The sequence below is a fragment of the Pundamilia nyererei genome, unplaced genomic scaffold (assembly GCF_000239375.1).
Source record: "Pundamilia nyererei isolate P.nyererei 1_Seehausen unplaced genomic scaffold, PunNye1.0 scaffold00080, whole genome shotgun sequence".
In the NCBI taxonomy this organism is placed as follows: domain Eukaryota; kingdom Metazoa; phylum Chordata; class Actinopteri; order Cichliformes; family Cichlidae; genus Pundamilia; species Pundamilia nyererei.
The window spans coordinates 1,641,014-1,661,329 of record NW_005187481.1 but is presented as its reverse complement, the minus strand read 5'-3'; the positions used below and the strand labels follow the sequence as shown (position 1 = coordinate 1,661,329).

Sequence of the window (20,316 nt, the reverse complement as noted above, 5' to 3'; positions counted from 1 at the left end):
GGTTTTAGTTTTGTCTGTTTTTTTTTTTTCCTGTCAGCAATAATTAGCTAACCTCACATTCTTAAAATTATGAATATCTCAAGTTGCAACAAGAGCCATATGTAAACGGGCAGTGAGATAATTAATTAAAAAGAGGTTAATTCCTCCCACTGCAGTAGTCTACATTAATGGAAAAGATAAGAATAATCTTAATAGTTGGTCAGACCTTCTTGAAGAAGTCCAAAACCAAAGCAGGCTTATCTAAATCCTCTTGGCAGAGCTATCTGTAAAGTCAGAAAAGTGCAGAGGGGTGCTTAAATATGCCTGAAAAGCAGCTCTTATAAATAAAGCAGCAGCACAAAGGTTCTTCTGATAGTCCTTCATTTTAATATTCTTTCAAATAATACTTAAAAGAAGCATAATTTAAGCAAAATAATTTTATGATGTTATTAGGTGTGCCACAATGAGGATAATGAAATGCCCAAGCTAACCTACTCAACAAAAAGCATTCTTTGTGTGCCTCATTTCTGTTCTTATTGGCTGGGAAAGAGTAATAAAGTTAGCAGAAAAGAACTGTGTCCCTGTTGTGCGATTGGTGTCACTGAAAAACCAAGGTTGACAGGCTGTGGATTATGACGAGCTCTCTGCCAGCGAGCCCTCGCAGTTGATCTGCCTCGGCGCCTGCCCCCCATCTCTGTCCACCTCATCCTCTTCATCTGATCTGGGCAGACTCGCATCTCTCCGGTGTACAGGAGGGCTGTAGGGGTCAATACACATACAGACACATTAGAACACGATTTCTTTTATAGCCCCATAAAAAAAAGCAAACGCACATAAAAAAAGAAAAGAAAAAAAAACAGCTTTTAAGATACAAAACTCTTGGCTGACTCTTTCCAGTCAATAAACTCTTAAATGAGCAAGACATGCATGCACTATGTTAGCATGGTTTCCCTCTTTTTGCGTCACAGAAATTCTAGCTCTGTGGACACCAATAAAAAAAACTTTATGAATCATTAAAATAAATTTCTTATTGAGCTAAATGCTTAAAAATTACATGCAGAAGTATTGTAATGGCACCATGTTCAAATATTAGTAAATATGTGCTGTTAGTAGGTTAAATGTAGAAGAGATTAAATCAGAACCAACACAGCATTCAGTGAGCTTGTGCCTTGCTTCTGCCTCTACTCATTAAAAAGGTTATTTACCTGGAGCCATTCTTAGAATCCATTGTCATGACAACTCATTACATCAGAATCACTCATTGCACTAGTTTGATAGCAGCTTAGCTTACTGCAGAGATTCCAGTATATGAATACTTCCATTAAGATACAATTTAATGAGAACAAGGAAAAACCACTGAAACAGGCTCTTTAACACTAAAATAGTATCTTTCTGATTAAACACACATGAGTGTCCTTGAGTATTAGACATCTGCTTGAAGTACACTGCACTGCATGTTCAACATACAAAATGCTGCATTTCATCCATGAACTGTGTCAGTACATAAGCCAAGGACACTAACATTTAAAAAATACTTTTTAAAAATTTGATAAAAGGGGTGCTTGCAAATTAACATATTTATAATTTGATTACCTTCTAGCTATATCCATGAAAACTAATATATAACCAGATTGCTTTAAGCCACCTGTGTAACTAGCTTCCAGAGCAGCAAGATGTATCAAAACAAGCAATACAAGTTAAAATCAAAATGTCCTAATATTTACTTTCAAGTAGGTTTACTTTAATGAAGTGTGAAATGAATATTTGACCATTTTGCAACAGCAAAAGCAACAGCACACAGAGAGCTGTGTTTTAAGGCTAAATTGTTAACACATACAGAAAACTGGCCTTTATTAGTTCGCTGGCATAAGTATGACAAGAACAAGAGATGCTATCAGGAACTCAAAATAGATAGCTTTTGAGGCAGAGCTAATTTTAGAATATATTACACATGTTTACATCAAATAATATCCACAGTCACGTCACACCTGAACTCTTCACAGTTAACAGGCAAAAAGAAAAATAGGTGTAATTACATTTTTTCCCCGTTATTGCCAGCATCTGTTTATCAGTTTGTGCTAGAGGAACAGTCACAGGCAGACACTCTTCTCTTAATACTATGCGTGCAAAACACCATCTCAAACACCATTAGGAAAAACACTCAGATTTGCAGAGATGCTTTTTTTTTTTTAAATAAAAAACACACAGGAATGTAACACTGCTTTATATCACTACTATTTCAGGACAAATATTTCAGTGTGCTGCCTGTGATGCCTTGGAGCGGGACAAATAAAAGCTAAAAAGAATCTGATGAATTGCAGTGATGGATTACTTTAAACCTAAATATAAACTGTTGTTTCTAATGGAATTTAAAAATAAAACTCAAGGAGTTTGTGTAATGCAAACCAGAGGCATCACTACAGTGTATGGAAAAATGTGAAGCTTAAATTAAGACAAATGTCAGTACAAGCAAAGGAAAAACGGTGGTAGGCATCAATAGGCCTGTGTCATGTTTAGAACACTGGTAGTAGTACAAATCAGCATTTGTTCTTCACACGGACCATTTAGTCAAAATGATGAATAAAAACCAAACTAAAAACAAAGAAACTGTCACACATAGCAAACGTTAGTATTTTAAGTCAGATGACCAAACTTTATGGCAGGCTCGGGGTTATCACCACACCAAGTATCACCTTCGTTCAGTATCAGTCACTGTCATGCCTGTACAGGTACTTCATCACCAAGCTGTCCATTTTCTTCTGCTTCTTCTTTGTTTCCTTCTTGCTAGATTTTCCATGACCTGGAAGTTCCTTCTCGTCGTCATCAGATTCTTGTTTAGGGCACTTTTTAATACTACTGGAGCTGCGGTAGGAGATGGCTGAGTTGGAGGATGAAGACTCTGAAGAGGATGAAGAGTCTTCTGATTCGCTTTTTTTCTTAGAGCTCTTCTTGGACTTCTTCTTGCCCTTTTTCAACTTTGAGCTCTTTCTGCTGTGATGGTCATCTGACGATGAGGAGCTCTCAGATGATGAAACTTTACCTTTTTTATCTAGACAACTACGAGAGCTGCTGGTGCTTGTTGGCCTGTTACTGTGCTCCAGAGTAGAGCCTAATGAAGAACGAAGCGGGTTAGAAGTGCTGCAGCCCAGCCCTTCACTTTCAACCTTCTTCCTACTGTCCTCACTCACTTGTTTCATCTTTTCATCCTTGTCCTCATCACTAGACTCATCAAGTTTGCTGCGTTTGAACTTAATAGGTTTGAAGCTCAGCACCTCATTAATTGCAGCCTCTAGGTCAGGGTCCAAGTAGTTTCGATGGGTGACTAATTTAATGTCTGACGTGTCAAGCGGATTGTTGTCTGATGAGCGTGTTTGAGCTGATGTAGAAAGGCTGCGACTGCGTGAGCGGGGACTGTAAGGCGAGGCTCCCCCTCTGCTAAAAGCAACACTCTGGCCGTCATCATCGTCATCTACGTGTAGGCCAAACTCACTCAGGCCACAGCTGCGGGCAACGGACAAGCGAGAGCTGTTGCGTCTCTCATCTTTCCAAGATGTGCTGCGATGGAGCGATCGAGGGCTGGATCGGCTCACACTGCTGATAGTTGACTTATTGTCATCGTCCATGTCCATCATTGCTCTCCGGGTGGACATCCTACTGGGACCCACAGAGGATACCATGGACTCTTTATCAAACTCAGGGCTGCTGCGTGAAGTCCAGCGGGACTCCAAACCCTTCCTGGCTCTGCTGGTGGCTTCAGAATAGGCTAAAGAGATGACAGAACCTTTGTCTTCTAAGTCTTCCTGTGACTGACTCTTCTTCCAATCTTCCTGAAGGTCTCCAGACTTTGATTTAGATTTTCGAATGGAGGCATGGTCTAGTGTGTCAGGCTGTTCTTTGAGAGTGTTGAACAGGGAGCTGTCATCGCCTGTACCTCCTATGGAGTCCTTCAGATTGGAGCGTTTCCGGTAGCTCAGAGAGCTCAGGACAGACACCGATCTGCTCGGCTCTACCTCTTTCCCATCTTTGTCATTAATCTTCTCCTTACCTTCTTTCATCTCTTTGGCATCTGCATTTGCTGAATATCTAAAGAGTCGCATAAGAAAAATGACAACCAGGAGAACACAAGAAGAAAAATACTGTGTATTTAAAGCCGGAACTCTCAATTTTAATTTCGTGAAATATTCACAGCTGATGTATGACAACTATGACAGCTTATATGTGGTAACTGAAAGGTTACATTTTCATACTTTGACACACTGATGTCAATTTGTTATAGAATAAATCTGTCATTTTCATTTTGTCCTTGAAACCATTCAAGAGTCAGGGAACACATCCAGTACCTCTGGCTATTGCTGTTATGCACAGTGTACACTGTAGAAAGTGAGGCAATCAACCAGTGAGAAGATCTATCTAACTGTGGTAGAGGCGTCATTTTGCAGGCGTGCCAACTGGCCACGGGCCACTTCAATAAATTTGACAGCAGCCGCTTCCCCATCCTGCCTCCTGTCATTAGACAGATTACCGGGAGAGAGAGATGACACCTAATCACATGAAATACTCATCCTTCTGTTGCAAACTGCCCCAGGTAATCGTGGGCCTTTTTAAGGCTGGCGATGTGGGTAGTTTCATCACTGTTATAATGGGGAATTATACGGTCATCTGACAAAAAGCATGGAAAGCTTTCACTAACCTGGTGCTCTTCAGACTTCCCTCTTGTGACATGGTCTTGGAGGAGCCTTTGTTCTTGGAGAGCCAAGACTTAACTCCGTCCACACGGTCCTCCACTTCTGAATCTGTGTCCATCTCCTCTCCACTGTGAAGAAACCAAATCAGCTAGAGTTGATATAGAGCATCCAGGGCTTTCCAACAGCAAAAATACTCATCTTAAAATTTTTCTTCTTTAAGTAGAACAATCTTCCACACAAAGAAGAAATGTAGGGATGTGTTCTTTTGATCGTCACTTGGCTGTTTAATGTTAAATTCCAGAAATACATCAAGTATTTTATATAGTGTCAGATTACATAAATTACACAGCCAAGAAAAAAAAAAAGGTGTTTGATTTCACATATTAAAAACTTTCTGTTAGCAGGTTACAGTTATTTCTCTCTCATATAAAAATAGGGGTTAGTATGACGCCATGCAACAGTTTGGTGTCCGTACAAGAGACAAATGTGCTGCAAATGCATTAGTGAAAAGGCGGTATGCAGATGAAGCTCCTGGAAGTATAATTAACTTGTTTGGCTGGTTCCAAGCTGCTAGCATCTGTGTGACTTGTCACCTGTCGTCCCTGGTGATTGTTATTGGAGTGGAGCCTTGAGACAGCCCCATGGCCCTATGCTTGACATGGCAATCAATAAACTTAGAACTACAGATCTGGATGAAAGAGCTAAGCAGATCCCAGTTGATTTTTTTTCTTTTTTTGGTGAATATTCTGTTATGCATCCCATTGTCCTAGGAGGTTAAAGTGACACAAGGAGGTGAGCAAAGTGGCATAACCTCTAAGTCAATACTGACACTGGGGTCAAATTACATTAAGTGAAAAATCCTCTTCTCTTTTTTTCCCTCCCCTCCCTTCAGTGCGAGATATACTGCCTTCTTAGGCTGCATGATGTGTGAAAATAAATTTTCACATTTCACACTTTTGAAATTGCAAAGACACACATATGCTATGAAGGCATAAAGTATGTTTGACTTGTGTTTCTGAGCAGAGCAGAAAATTACATTCTTAAGAGACACTTCTTACGTTCAAGACAACATCCTCTATATTAAATACACAAATTAAGGTTCATTATAGAGAGATCCAATTTGCAGTTCCTCTTTATCTTTTTTTGTCTTACATAGCGCCTTACCTAAGATACCGTTGCAACAATCACGTTTCATCCATCTAAAATAATTGCTTCACATATCACACTTGTAGATATATAGTTCATCTTGTGTCTATATCAAGCTGAGCACCATTAAAAATAACAAACAGCAATGTAGGTAACAGATCTGTCTCTGTGGACTAGCTTTTCTTTCTGAGCACTGGAAAATGTGGCAAACTGCTTATAAGGTGCAAACACAGTATTCCAAGAGGTGTGAGATGACAGCTAGACAGCTCCAGCCTCCATAATAGCTCTAGATACCATATGTGCATTTACATAGGTCTCCCACTGAAGAGAGTAGTGTCTCCTTTGTCACCAATCTCTGCGTCACACATTCATTTTTTCTCCTCTCAGAACAAATTGTGTTCTTTCTTCCATTCTTTGTGGTGGTCTGCGTGAAAGCAGGGCATCGTCAGGGAGTGAGCGCAGAGCGCCAGGAGCATTAGGTTCTTTAAGTGCTATTCAGGCTTTCTAAGAGCATTTATATCTTAACTCAGGGGCCAATTTTCAGGTAATGATGATCCCAGCGAGATTAAGTGGTCTGGTTATAATTTTACTACACGAACCCTGCCCATTGCAGAGTCTGAGTAGTGCCTTCTGAGGCAAAAGGTGAAAATTGTGAGTCCAAGTCAAGCTATAATAAGCCGGCCCTTCATTTCACACTCCCTCTACTCTCTTTCGCATAGTAAATACAACTGATAAAAGCCCACCAGAAAAAAAAAAAAAAAAAAAAAGAGAGATAATAGCTTCGTTAATACCGGCGTGTTGATTACACATGTTACCCATTTGTCATCTCCCTGATGCTGTGACTTTTTAACATGATATATTACACACCAAAATACTGAAACCAGCCCACAGCAAAATTATCTCCATCTCCTACCCTCAGTCTAACACACAGGCGTGCAAAATAAAAGGTGGCTTGCAATTGAGTGCTGTGCAAATGGTGTCACAAACGATTTGTCCTTGGCCTCACACTACTAGCTAACCAGTCCTGAGGCCCACAGATACAAACAAGCCCCAAGACTTCAGACGTGAACATTAATCGCTTCTGACAATTGGTCTACACTGGTTGTAAATCTTTGTCGCAAATACTTACAGTCAGCATCAAATCATGTATGGTTTGGTGCTATCGTGTAAGTGCTAAATAACAGAAACATTAAACCATACATTTATGGTCTTTATTGTACAAGAGCTAATTACGTCAAACCGTGGACACATTGCACTCTGATGTAATTAACTTGAACTTCAAGGATAATTATCACCTGGTGACAAAAAAGGTAATTTTTCTTGCCTTGCAAAGTATTGTGCTGCAATCAGAAATGTAAATGACACTACAATCCCATTAATCCAAGAATTGCAACCTCTGCTTTGAAATATTAAGTACAAAATATTCAATAGTAATGTAATTCATCTGGAAAATCCACTTCATAATTAGGAGAAAATCACCACCTCCATTACTGTTCATCCATGCTGTTAATGCAATGATGTCGAAGGAGGGAAAATGTAATTAAGTAAACATGGCAAATCGTTGCTCTTTGCCTCGAGTTGCACAAAAAGAAAGGCAAAGCACGGATACACATGGACTGTTTGATGAAAAATTGAAAGACAAAGTGATTAATAAAGGCACAATAGCATATTCCTTTGAAAAAGCAATCAAAGGTTAATGTAGAAAGCTATGGATATTTGCCATAAACAGAAGATTATGCTGGCATTGACAGTTAATTATTCAGCATGCCAAAATCCTTTTACTACATTGAAAATGAAAGAAAAGAGGGTTGAGTAAAAATAAATAACCACATTTAACACGAGAGACAAGATGAACTTTTATATTTTCAGTTAAATGTTTCACAGTACTGTAAAATAAGATTGGATTAGTAGAATGTTTGAATACAAGGAAATCAAAAGCTCAGCTTTGAGTCAAAACATTCAAGTAGTGGACTGTGTTGTTCACACCACTTGCTGTATATGCAGACATGACATACACTCACAAGCAGTACTCACACAATCATGCTTAAGGTTTTCCAGAGCACATGTAAATTACTCCCATAAGATTAAACACTGAAAATATCTTCACCAAACTGTCACAGAAAAAAAGCAGATGACTGAAGATACATTCAGGCAACCACAGAATTGTAATTGTTTCATATTACTACACATATCTCCTATAGAGCTGCCTGATTATACATGATCAATATCATTGCTACAGCAACACCATGTATCTACCTTCCCCAGTGCATGCAACAACAAACCCAGACATGTCTGAGAGCAAAAGCCGCATGAGAGCATCCTATGCCGATTTAGTACCTAAAATAGAGCTACTTCAACGACCTCTAACAAAGCATGGTGCTTTGCAAAATATGCATCTTCCAGCTAAAAGTGGAAACAACAAACTTGTTACATCATTTAAGACAAAAATGATGTATGTGACCCAACAACTGATTTAACCGAGCATTGCTGGAGGACTCACTACTTTTCTTTCTGTATTGTCAGTTCAAGCCATTATTGGAAATTTTCATCACATATCATTACACAGGTGATATCATTCACCCCTAGTCTCTTATCATGCAAAGTGCAGTAAATGAATATTACATTTATTATTTTGCATTGATGCATCACAGTGCTGCATTCAGTGAGATGTGCTGCATGTGCTTTGGAAAAGCTTTAGAAGAACAAAAAGACAATTAAAGAAAAGTCAGTGCAAAAATGCAAACTCTTGATTTTAACAAAGTGGTGAGCGGTGAATGAGGACGATGTTTGACGCAAAATTATTCATAGAGAGAATGATGCAGCATTACCACGTTTCTTAAAAAAATGGTTTTTCTTTTGGTTCATATTTTCAAAAGCAGGGAGAACGGTTTAAAGGAGGAAAAACTTCAACATTTAGCCTTATACTCCATTTTTCATTCTAGTTTACATTTCATCTAACATCAAACAAACAAGCCTTGAAATCTCTAATGAGGCGGACTGTGTACGGACACCGCCAGACACTTGGCACGAAATAAAATGAAACACCGGGGCCATCCTTTAAGCATAGCTTTTATCAGAGACGTATAACACAGACACTGCTTTCTATTCTATTTAAAATTACTTCGTCCCACAGTGTTACCGTGAACAAAAAGAATGAAAGGATAAGGTATACTGCATTATTCTCCCTTGCGGTTAAAATGGGTGCCGAAGAAAAACAAAACAAACTTGAAAACAACCATAATGACAGAAACAAAAGGAAGCATTTTCCATTCTCACGTTTTGTTCTTTCTTTTCTGATATTTTGTCACCATGTCTTGCAAACTGCCAGAAGTGTGGAAGACACCAAAAGGAAAAAGAAAACAGAGAACGTGAGATACATTTTTTCTGAAACTCTGCAAGAGGAGGACAGAACATAAGAGCAATTTAAGCACATATAAAATAACTGTGTACTGTAAAGCAGTAAAACAACCTATGCCCTCTGCTCAAACAGAGCTGGTGAGTGCACTGTCTTCTTTTTAGAGGTCTGTAATATTGCAGTTAGTGTTTACATCTGAGGGCTCAGAGCCAGCATAACCCTCAACTCAACTGCAAAGAGGAAACGTGTAACCAAACCAGAAAAAACAACAAAGAGACAAAAGATCAAAAGCATGGAGCAGAATTAAACCATTTGAGAAGTATTTGGGGAACTCACAGACTGTAGTATGACTTTGTTCAAAAGAGGTTAGAAATTGAAGCAGGAAGACATAGGAGAAAGAACATGTTATGATTGACAGCCTGGTGAAAAAGCTAGCACATCTCATTTGGTAACTTTCTTCCAACATACAAAGAGAATGCCCTGTGGTACCTAAGGCAGCTAGCTACATTGCAGTGTGGCATCTAATGAAACAAAGAATAAATCTGCACTTCACCTGTTAATTAGGTCGTCGTTGTCATCACTCTCCATCTCATCCTCAATGGCAGCCTGCAGATCCCCTATCCTCTTGAAGGCTAACTTAAGGTCCACTTGTAAGCTCTGATTTGCTGCCTCTAAGCTCTCGATGTCCATTTCCTGGTGAATGGATTGGAGCATGGTTAGCTCCTCCAGTGTAAACACCAGTGAGTACCATAAGGTCACAAATCACCCATGGCCTTACCAGCTCATGTTTCTTGCGGCTTGCCTCAGCCTCCTTCTTGGACAGCTCTGCCATTTCTTCTTTCATGTCCCTTAGCTGCCTCTGCGTGCGTTTATTCTGGTCTTTCTCCCTGTTTTCTGCAGTGATGTGCTGATTTCTCTCCTCCGTCAACTTCTCAAGATTCTCCTTCAGACGACCCACCAGACTCTGGGAAGCAGGTGACGAACATGTTAAGGGCACATATAGTACAGACAAGTGAACAACACTCAAGCTAAATTATCTTCTTTGTACTGTTTTAAGTAATTTCTCAGCTGCCTGCAGCTGGCCACTGTCAGTTATGCCATTAATAATAACAAAATGGAAATGTGAACAGTGCTATGAGTTGCCCTTTGTCCAAATTCATTTTAATTCATTTTTAAGGTGAATAACAGGGAAGGTGACCATCAACTGACTGTCTTTATAAGAACCTAATTAAATTCATTCCATGATGGACACTTTTGTTATCTAGAAAGACAGTACGGAGCAAAGCAAGCGGCACTATAACTTTCTTTTTAAGGCCTTTGTCTTAAAATTACTAGGAAATTAAGTGTCAGAATCCAATTAACAGGTTGGCAATGCATGGCTTTCACATTTGTCCACATCATCTTACCTCCAACCGCTTAACCTGCGTTTTCTCATATTCCAGTTTGGTCTCTATCTCACGGATTTTAGCCTCCTGGCGGCTCACAAGTGACTTCTCCACCATGGATTGTTCTTGGAACTCTAACTGGTTCTGTAGCGAATGGAGCTGGAGGACAGACACACATATTTACACAAATAAACACTCTTGAAGAGCAATTTCCACTGTACACCTACTTGACCTCTGGTTTTTGCGCCCCCTCTTAAGTGAGATCTGTGAAAATTAAAATGAAGTGCTGATGTGTGCATGTATTAAAACCAAATTGCAGTTTTGTATAAATGTAATCCAAGTCTCTAAATATAAATATTTTGTATACAGCGTGAATAATAAGCTCTAGATAAGCCCCAAATGTACAACAAATAGTTAAAAGAAGAGCTTGTTGTTGAAACTGAGTAACAGCAAGCCACAGTAATTTCACAAGCCTTTAGAAAAGCTTTTGCTTCATGCAAAGCACGTTTTTTTTGTTTTTTTTTGTTCCATCTGAATGGTTTTCTCATGACTGATAAAAGGAAGAAAGACACATCACAACAAAACTGGTCCAAAAGCCAGCATGGCACCTAATAAGGGACTTTGCATCAGAGACAAGGAGGATTTGGAGTTCTCCTTTGATATTACTAAAGAATCCAGATTTTTCTCCTACTGGGGATAAGATAACCACTTCAAGGTCAGATGCTTTAGATAGCTATCACTGCTTACTCTGACAGGTTTTAACAATGCCTTACAGCCCTGCTGTGCTACTTGGGTATCGCCAAAAATATTCTGATGGGTGGGCCTTGAGTGACCCAAAACTAACAGTGTGCTATTATTTCTGTGTTTTGATTCTGGGATTATAGCACACAATTTTGTTTAGTTCACCATGCAGCCATAAAATACAGTCTAGTAACACCAAGCTGTGGTCGTATAATGTGCATTCACACTTATGCTAAACTTTGCCATGCTAAAGCTAAATTCACATTTAATCTACCAGACGAAATTCATTTTGTAAATAAATGCATCAAAAAAGGAAATAGGCATGCATTAATACATGACATATCGAACACAGAGGTTGCCTTCTGAACAAATATTATTCCATCAGTACAACATGATAAAAGCACTTATCAACATAGGCCTGAATCAGAAGCATTAATCTTTGTATCACATGAATCCACATTTATGCCAGACCTCAACCATTAGCAGACACCTCAAGCACAAAATGCAGTAATTTGACCAATCAGCTCAGAAATAGGGTAAATCAGGCAAGGACACTATGGTTTATTACAGTTGTATAATTCAGATCTGTTTGTGACTTAGCAAGTGCAGTGTGAAAACAAGAATTGGAATTTGCAACCACACCATTAGCCACACCATCTGTCACATTTGGAAGGCTTTGATATATGTGCTAAAATCTGCAGACTAGCATACTCACAATGGCAATTTGCTGATGATTGCCATGTAAACATTAGCACTTGCCGATTCATTTTTGGGATTTCTCTAAATAAGTGAACACTTTGACCTGCTAGAGAAAGATTTAGGTGAACACTAAAGTCAACAGTCTTTATTCAATTTCTGGCAACTAGAATGAAAACTATAGACATAAAGCCCAAACAGCAAGTTCAAATAATGCCAAGTCCAACAGTTCAATAAACTATACCCAAAGATGGATATAGGATTTCAGTTCCCCAGCCACAGAGTCTTAAAAAAACATTTTCCTGCAGATTAATTGTGCTTTTCCAAAACCAAAAACTATAAACACAAACACTATATTACACAAAATGGGCAACTTATGTACTTTATATATGTATATATGTAAAACTTTAATAAGCATAATGTTGGGGGAAAAAATGGGCAACTTGTGTAATGCTAAACAAAAACTTGAAAAGATTTTCACTATAAATTCAGCAAAAAAATCTGTAATGAGACACAAAAAGAGCATCTTCTGACTTTTCCAGAAGTAAAAGATGAGGGCTCTTTCATCAAAAGTTCAAGAATTTAAAAATTATCTTTCATTTGTGATCTAAAATACATAACATCACAGAATCCAAAGACATCTACGACCAGGGGACAGATGCGTTCAGATTCTTCAGTGAAAACCTCTACAAGGGCTCGGGAATACTTCGGCACTGTGAGTGAACACAGTTGCTGTAAAATTCTACCACACTAAGAAAAAAACCCAAAAAAAAACAAAACACAAAATTTAAACACAGCCGGGTCTTTTTTGAGCCAGAGATCATTGAAGATGGATTGAAATTCTTTATGATTTCTTTGTTTTCTGTTCTAAAGAGAAGATGTATCATTTGGCTTTCTATCAGTACAGAGTTCAAAAGCCTGCATTTGTGATGGCTGGCAGATACATTAGAGCACATTGCACTAGCTAACTTGCACATCTGTGAAGGCATCATTAATACTGAAAAGTATAAAGATACAGGTTTTGGAGCAACGTATGTTCCAAACTTCAGATCACGTGTTTTTAGGGAACGCATTGCTTACTCGGGAAAGACAAAGCCAGACTAAAATTCTTAGTATTCAACTAGCTTGCCTGCAGTCCTAACCAGTGACACTTATTTTTATTGAATGTTCATGTAGGTACACTAGCTAGCTGTTGGTGCTTGGGGTGACACAAAAGCCAGAAATGACTGGCACAGGGCCATCTGTTTCTACAACGCCATGGGTTGACATTTCAAACATGACTCTGCTGCAAGCATCCGCTGTGTGTGTGTCTGTGTCAGAGCAAAAAGGAATCTTCAGGGTTTTTCACTTGATTGGAGTAACCATATACATCATGCATCATGCATAAAATAAACTGGCCTTGCACAGTAACAAGGTTTTGCTATTATCTCCAGCTATTACATTTTTTTCATACCAATAGCTGATATCGAAAACACTATTTTCTTACTTGCTTCCAATTGCCATCTTTATTAACCTGATATTCTTCTTTAAAATGAAATAACAACAGAACTACAAATGTCTATTTAATCGCAATTTATGACACTATGTTTGCACTGAAGCACCGCAGCAATTTCCTAATGTTGTAAACCTGCTCAACATTTGGCAATAAACTGATTCTGATTCTGATTCTGAAAAAAACATTTAGACCAAAGCTGGTTGGCTGAAGTTCAGGGATGATTGTTGAAAGGACTAAAATTACTTCTTCACCTAAATAGTTATTCCATCTTGATCGGCTGTTAAGTTTATGTACTCCACCCTTCCTTTAAATACTGTAAGAATTCTGAGGGGGGAAATTTGCTCCTTGACACTTTTTCTCTGATTTCTACTATTTACATGTAAATTGCAATGGCTGGAAGAAAGCACGCTACCACATAAAAGGAAGCATTTTTGGTCAAAATAATCAGAGAACACAGTGAAAAGCTAAAGCCTAATCAGAAAGAAGTGTTGAGGCAGCAGGCAGGTTCCTGGCAGGGAGCTGTATTGCTTTTGAATACTTCTTTTTACCTTTTCCTGGATCTCCTGCTTCTCCTTTGTGGCTTCTTCCAGCTGGGCCTGCAGGTCACTGATCTGGCTTAAGTCCCTGGCAGACTAGTATGCACGTGCATGCATGCACAGAGAAAAAAAGTCAGAGAGTCAGGTGTGTTGGTGTTCATGTATGCCTCAGTTATCTGTTATATTACTGTCAATGCAAATGTCCAAGATTATATCCAAGTCAAATATTTGGTCATGTAGTCTGCTGTACAACAGATTATATCCCCATGTTTAGCTGAGAATATCCTCCAAATTTCAAAGACACTACTGGAGAAAATAATGTTAATGTTTCAAAAATAAGTGCAACTACACTAATACAAAATATACAACCAAATGCAACAGTATTGAAGAACAGCCAAGTTCTTAACAGTAGATACTTGACAAAGTTCTCGAGCTGAACGGAAGGCAATACACTCCATTTTTCTTGGCATTCAAACAGATGTTTAAAGTTTTAGGCAGGACTACCTGAGCTACCGCAGCCTTGTGTTTCTTCATCAGGTCATTCATGTCCTCCTGATCCTCCTCCATGCGTGACTGCAGGTCATTCTTCTCTCGTTGCAGACGGCTGAGCTGCTCCTCCAACTAAGGCACAAACAGAGCGAGAAACACACACTTTAGTTTAGAATGGCAGGATTTATTCATGAGCTATTGAATATGATAAATGGTCATTAGTTGGCCTGGCCGTGGCAGTCTGGGAATCTCATCTAATAGCAATGAAACACAATCTGGACAGGGTTCTGGCTGGAAGATAAGACCAATTGGAGATAATCAATTGGCTCATTTAGGCAGGGAAAAGTGCAGCCAGTGCAGCATACTGGTGATGTCCCATTTAGAGTTCATCCTCTGTGATCAGGGGGAGGCTCAGGCCTTCAATATGCATTCTCTAATCTCAGACATTTACAAGACCTTCCCTTGCCATAAATGCAGCAATTAACAAGCAAAGCACAGGCACATAGCACTCTGTGTGTCATCCCGAGAGAGACAAACATCCTCAGTCCATGAGTCTAAAATGTAGGCAGTACTCTCATGAGACACCCATTAATGAGCAAGCAAAAAAAAAACAAAACCACATTCGACAAAGCTTATTTATCCATTAGAGCAAAATGTTGAAATCCGACATATGCCAAAGGGCATTTATTATTTTAATATTCCACCATGGGCTGATGATGTATGCATATTAATGTTCGAGCCCTGCTGTATTTTGAAGAGAGAAAATTTGACAGGCACCAGCCCTCAGTTAATTAAACATTGTTTGTTGTTTTTGGTTTAATTTGCTCATCAAAAGAAGGGTATAGAAACATTTATGCAAATTATTTCCCTCTCATCAAAAGTGAACATGAAAAAAGGTAAGTACATTTCATTATCTATGAATGTGTGATATCGTGCACAATATCGACTGAGTTACAGATGCAAAAACATACAGCAATAGAAACATATGCAGAACATATTGGCATTCAAGCTTAGTCAAGTGGGTAATTGGAACACAATTTGTGCGGTTCCACTTGACGACATATGTTGCACCCTCAGGATACATTGTTAACAGATGTCAAAACTTACCGACATCTTCGCTTTGACCATATCCTCCATTTGGATATGCAAGTCCTCTATTTCCAGCTCCATACTCTTTCGAGCCTTCACTGATGCTGCACAAGTAAACTCTGACTCCTCAAGCTGTGAGAAAACAGGAGGAAGAAGAGGTGTTGGGAAGGAGGTGAGGGACAAACGTTAGTGGAACTGAGCTCCAGAATCTGGGATTTTTTCATTTGTGTTGATTTGTGCATAATACACATTTCAAAGCATGCTTTCTGTTGTTGTATCATTAAGTATATTACACATCCGTGCTATGTTGGGCGCAGGCAGATGCCAAAATGTTCAAAGGGATGTACTTGATTTTTGAGCTGAGTGATCTCCCTCTTGCTGGGGGCATTACTCTTCAGGTGGTCCAGCATAATCTGTGCATCAGCCAGAAGGACTTTGGTTCTCTTCAGGTCTTTCCTGAGCCTCTTCTCTGTCTCCACATCCCTCTGGCTCACCTGAATGACAAACCACTCCTTTATAGCCCAGCATCGTTACTTTCCTCCTTGAAAACCTATAGCAACCCTTGAGACTCAAAAGCATTTTCTTTCCAATCAAAACAAGTGGCAGACACTAAATTGCACAGACTTGACTACACGGACATGTTCAGAGTAATGACAGTACCTGGTCCTGAGCATTCAGCAGTTTGGATTCCAGCTCTCGTCTCTCTCGCAACACTTTTTGCTTGTCTTCATACTCCTCCTCCAGCTGTACCTCCATCTGTTTCAGCTGTAGAACACACAGAGTGTCAAGATGCACAAATGCTGGATCCATGATAAAGTCAGACATTACACACCATCGACCGTCCTGCTAGACACGGCTGCTCTCAAAGACAAATAGATCCCCCAAAAGCAGACCTGGTAGCCTTAAGATTAATCACACATGATGCTTCATTATGTCAAATTAAAAAATTTTAAATATAGAAATCCATTTAACTTCTTTCTACTTAATAAGACACATGGAATAAAATAACAGTTTAAAGAATACATTACATTTGCAGTTGCAATGACTGCCTTGCAACTGTAAGAAGCCATTGCAGTTTACATCCATGACTATCCAGACTCACTTCAATTTGACGGACACCAAGTCTAAACCATTAAGATCAAAAGCCAATTTGTTTTTTCATATTAGATAGTTCTATAAAATTCTCAAACCTATAGCAACAAATAAATCCTATAATTATTTCTGCCTCCAAATTAAGACACATCAGTCACTGTGACATTTGACCAAAACTGAACCAATTCAAAATGTATACAAAGTTTCAAAAAAATTCCCTGAAGGCATACAGCAGAAACAGTGTCCACAAATTGTGGGACAGATGGATGGACATCCAAAAATCCCTGCCCACAGCTATAACTCGTAGGGAGGCATACAGCAATACAGCATGTGTACCTAGATGAAGTGAAATTAAAGTAATGAATTCAGGAACTTCATAAACTGGGCTATGTAAATAGAAAATTTAATTATTCAATTATTTCTTTGTTGTAACAATCATTTTAGTAACAAATCTCATATCTTTGGGAAGCCTGTTTATTTCCCCTTTAATGGTGCAACATTTGTAAGGAAAATTCCTTTGTAGGTTGAGCAGCAGAGTTGAGTAGGTAGGTTGTGCCCATAAAAAATAAAAATAAAAATAAAAACTTGCTAATAGCTCTCTACCCAGGTAGTCCAGAAAAGACTTCACACTTCCATCTAATAGGGCTGCTAGGAGGCCTGCCATGACTGCCCCTCATGGTCAGGCCCCTTTGCACTGGTGTCTGCAACATTTGCACTGGCACCTGAAAATGTGGAAGAACATTATGGTCAAAGATAGACTGCCGTAGGCAAAATCTGGACCTATCATAGATTCAAATTGCAGAGAAGATGTGGAGAAAACTATTCTGATTGCTGCACCGATAGGGTAACAGCTTTTGATGGAGGCAGTGTGATAGTGTGGTGGAGCATCTTCCTCACAGAGAAACAGAGAGCGAGGTTTATCAGAGACTACCTACAGCATAGGTGTCAAACTCTGGCCCGCGGGCCAAATTTGGCCCGCAGCCTAATTACATTTGGCCCCCGAAGCCATACCAAATTACTATTAGAGCTGGCCTACTGGTATTATACAGTTAATATATATATTGTTTAGTATTAAGCTTTGCTTGTTCCATATTCAGTTTTTCAGCAAAACTTGTTTGAGTCCATAAGAAAAGATTCATTCTTATATCTAGAGGAAGAATTTTTTTTCAATAAATATTAGCGTTAGCCCGCGACTTTGTTCCAGTTTTGAATTTTGGCCCACTGTGTATTTGAGTTTGACACCCCTGACCTACAGTATTTGGGGAGTGTAGAGGATGGAATGGTCTGTCTGCAGTGCTGACCTCAACTCCACTGAACATTTGTGGGATCAGCTTGGACATGCTGTTTGTGCCAGAGTGACCAACACAACCACACTGGCTGACTTGCAACAAATGCTGGTTGAAAAATAGGATGCCATCCCACAGCAGTGTGTGACCAAGCTGGGGACCAGCATGAGCAGGAGATGCCAGGCTGTGTATGGCTTTTCTACATACTACCGAGTTCCCTTTTTGCTAAATGAAAAAATTTTTTAATTGCCAATAGGTTGTTTTTTCAGACTTCAATCATAGACTTCAATAAATGACACCAAACAAGAGTCACTAGCAGAATAAACACTTTGGCACTGGCAGAAAAGATTTGGCAAGTCTTTCATGGGCACAACCTACATACTCAACTGAGGTGCTAAACCCACAGATGCATTTTCCTTACAACTGTGACACCATTTCAGGGGAAATAAACAGGCTTTCCAACAGTATAAGATTTATTGCTCAGAAGCATTGTTACAACAAAGAAATTATCAACATAAATTCCCTTATTTTTTGTGCTTTCAATCAAGCATGAAAAAAGTGTGTTACTGAGTACTGCAGTAAACAGCCCTGAGTAAATGTTAGTCAACAAAAAGAGGCCATAAATAAGAAAAAAACTGCAGAAATTGCAAGAATGATTAGTGGCTACCTTCTTACTGCAAGATCTCCTGATCTCCTCTACGTCTTCATCTTTACTCTCAATCTCTTTAGAGTGGGTCTGCCGCTGCCTCTCCATCTCCATCTCAAGCCGCAGCTTAGTCTGAAGACATAACATTTAAATGACATGTGAGACAAACATGTATTAGAGAGAGAGATACATATGCAACAATTAGCAAGAAGAACTCCTGGCTGAACCATATTTGCACCCCTCTGTACCTGCTCCAGCATTTGGATGTTTCCAGCCTGTTCATCCAGCTCCTCCTCCTGGTCTTTCACCTTGGCCTCGAGGTCACGAAGCTGCTTCTTGACCTTGGCAAGTGAGGCCTCATCCTTTGACTCTTGGGAGGACAAATCCTGTAGCTCTGCCTCCAGTTGTTGCACCTTTACATTCATGCCACACAATTCAGTGTCCTTGTCCTGCAGGCAGAAGGCATGCTGTAAAACATACATCTGGACCAGCCTAGTTATATCATACAGAGAGCAGAAACATCAGACATGTTGTCCCCAAGAGAGGGCATTAGAGTACATGTGGAGTATGTAGTGGAGAGAAGCCTACCTGCAGCTGCTGGCGGAGGTTAAACATCTCACCAGTCATTATGTCTTTCTCTCGAGCCAGCTTCTCCCTCTGGCTCCTTTCCCTCTGTACCTCAGCCTGAGCCTGGTTCTGCTCCAGGTCAAATCTGGAAAACACACACACACAACACACATACAAAAAAAATGTTGGTTTTACACAATCTCAACAATAACGTAGCCTTATCAGTTGAATGTGGTAGGAAAGATTTTTAATTACACAGTACAGTTTTAACACTATCAAACAGGGAAATTGGCAGGCACAACTGATACCCATTTTATATTTTAAACTCTAAACTAACAAATCAGCTTAAAGAAAGATCTGTCAGAAATAGATCTCTGCATCATTCATTTCTGTGCACAGTATGTTACTCAGAGAATTTGACTTTGTTATACGGGAGGCGCCAGGCTATCATCGGTTCTATTTTAGCCTCCACTTCTGTCCCCCTCTAATAGCCATCAATTTACCATTGGGTTGTAATAATGTGCAAAATGTTTTCTTCAATTGTCTAGGGCAGAAACACTTATGGTTAGTGAACTTAACAGCTAAGTGTTTCATGCTGTCAGCTTGTTGTAATTCTCTGTTTTTCTCTCTGAAGCGCAGCCGAAAATAATTTCACCCACAGAGCATCTTCAATTAGCCACAGGGGAGAGATCACATTCTGCCACAGTGATAGCTTCTCAAGTGCTTAAAGTCTTGAGTCATTTTCTCAGCTAATGCAATTCCACAGATTACAGAACATCTCAGTCACTGTTCAAATTAAAGAAAACTTTAGCATTAGGCGAGTAGACCAGTGCTGCTTAATCCGAGGAGAAAAGAGCTATATGCTCTCTGCAATGTGTGTTTATGCAAGAGAACTGGACAGGCAGTTGAACTGACTTCCTCTGCTTCTTCTCCAGATCATGGTTGCGACTTTGCAGGCCCTCCAGATGAAGCTTGGTGTCCTGCAGCTCGGCAGTCAGTTTCTGGCACTTTTTCTTCAGCTGCTGCACAGAGCGCTGCAAATCCTCATTATCCGTCTGCAAATCAGCCAGCTGCAGCACGCACGCACGCACGCACGCACGCACGCACGCACACACACACACACACACAC

The 20,316-nt window shown here is 39.6% G+C and overlaps 1 protein-coding gene across 4 annotated transcripts in view; it reads right to left on the bottom strand.

Annotated features, from left to right (window-relative positions):
• Positions 1 to 674: 674 nt before the first annotated feature.
• The window catches only part of LOC102209186 (unconventional myosin-XVIIIa-like), a 57,434-nt gene continuing 37,792 nt past the window's right edge, over positions 675 to 20,316 (bottom strand). For 3 of the 4 annotated variants that reach the window (XM_005737880.1, XM_005737878.1, XM_005737879.1), the window contains 16 exons: positions 20,103 to 20,257; positions 19,209 to 19,332; positions 18,869 to 19,069; positions 18,642 to 18,752; positions 16,257 to 16,361; positions 15,944 to 16,090; positions 15,615 to 15,728; positions 14,523 to 14,639; positions 14,031 to 14,114; positions 10,572 to 10,709; positions 9,944 to 10,129; positions 9,719 to 9,858; positions 9,087 to 9,131; positions 4,670 to 4,792; positions 2,673 to 4,062; positions 675 to 736 (listed from right to left, as the gene is read on the bottom strand). In XM_005737880.1, coding sequence (XP_005737937.1) covers positions 2,685 to 4,062; positions 4,670 to 4,792; positions 9,087 to 9,131; positions 9,719 to 9,858; positions 9,944 to 10,129; positions 10,572 to 10,709; positions 14,031 to 14,114; positions 14,523 to 14,639; positions 15,615 to 15,728; positions 15,944 to 16,090; positions 16,257 to 16,361; positions 18,642 to 18,752; positions 18,869 to 19,069; positions 19,209 to 19,332; positions 20,103 to 20,257 — 3,168 coding nt within the window. In that variant the 3' untranslated portion in view covers positions 675 to 736; positions 2,673 to 2,684. The remainder of the gene's footprint in view (positions 737 to 2,672; positions 4,063 to 4,669; positions 4,793 to 9,086; positions 9,132 to 9,718; positions 9,859 to 9,943; positions 10,130 to 10,571; positions 10,710 to 14,030; positions 14,115 to 14,522; positions 14,640 to 15,614; positions 15,729 to 15,943; positions 16,091 to 16,256; positions 16,362 to 18,641; positions 18,753 to 18,868; positions 19,070 to 19,208; positions 19,333 to 20,102; positions 20,258 to 20,316) is intronic. The other variant, XM_013912084.1, reaches the window with a different exon arrangement.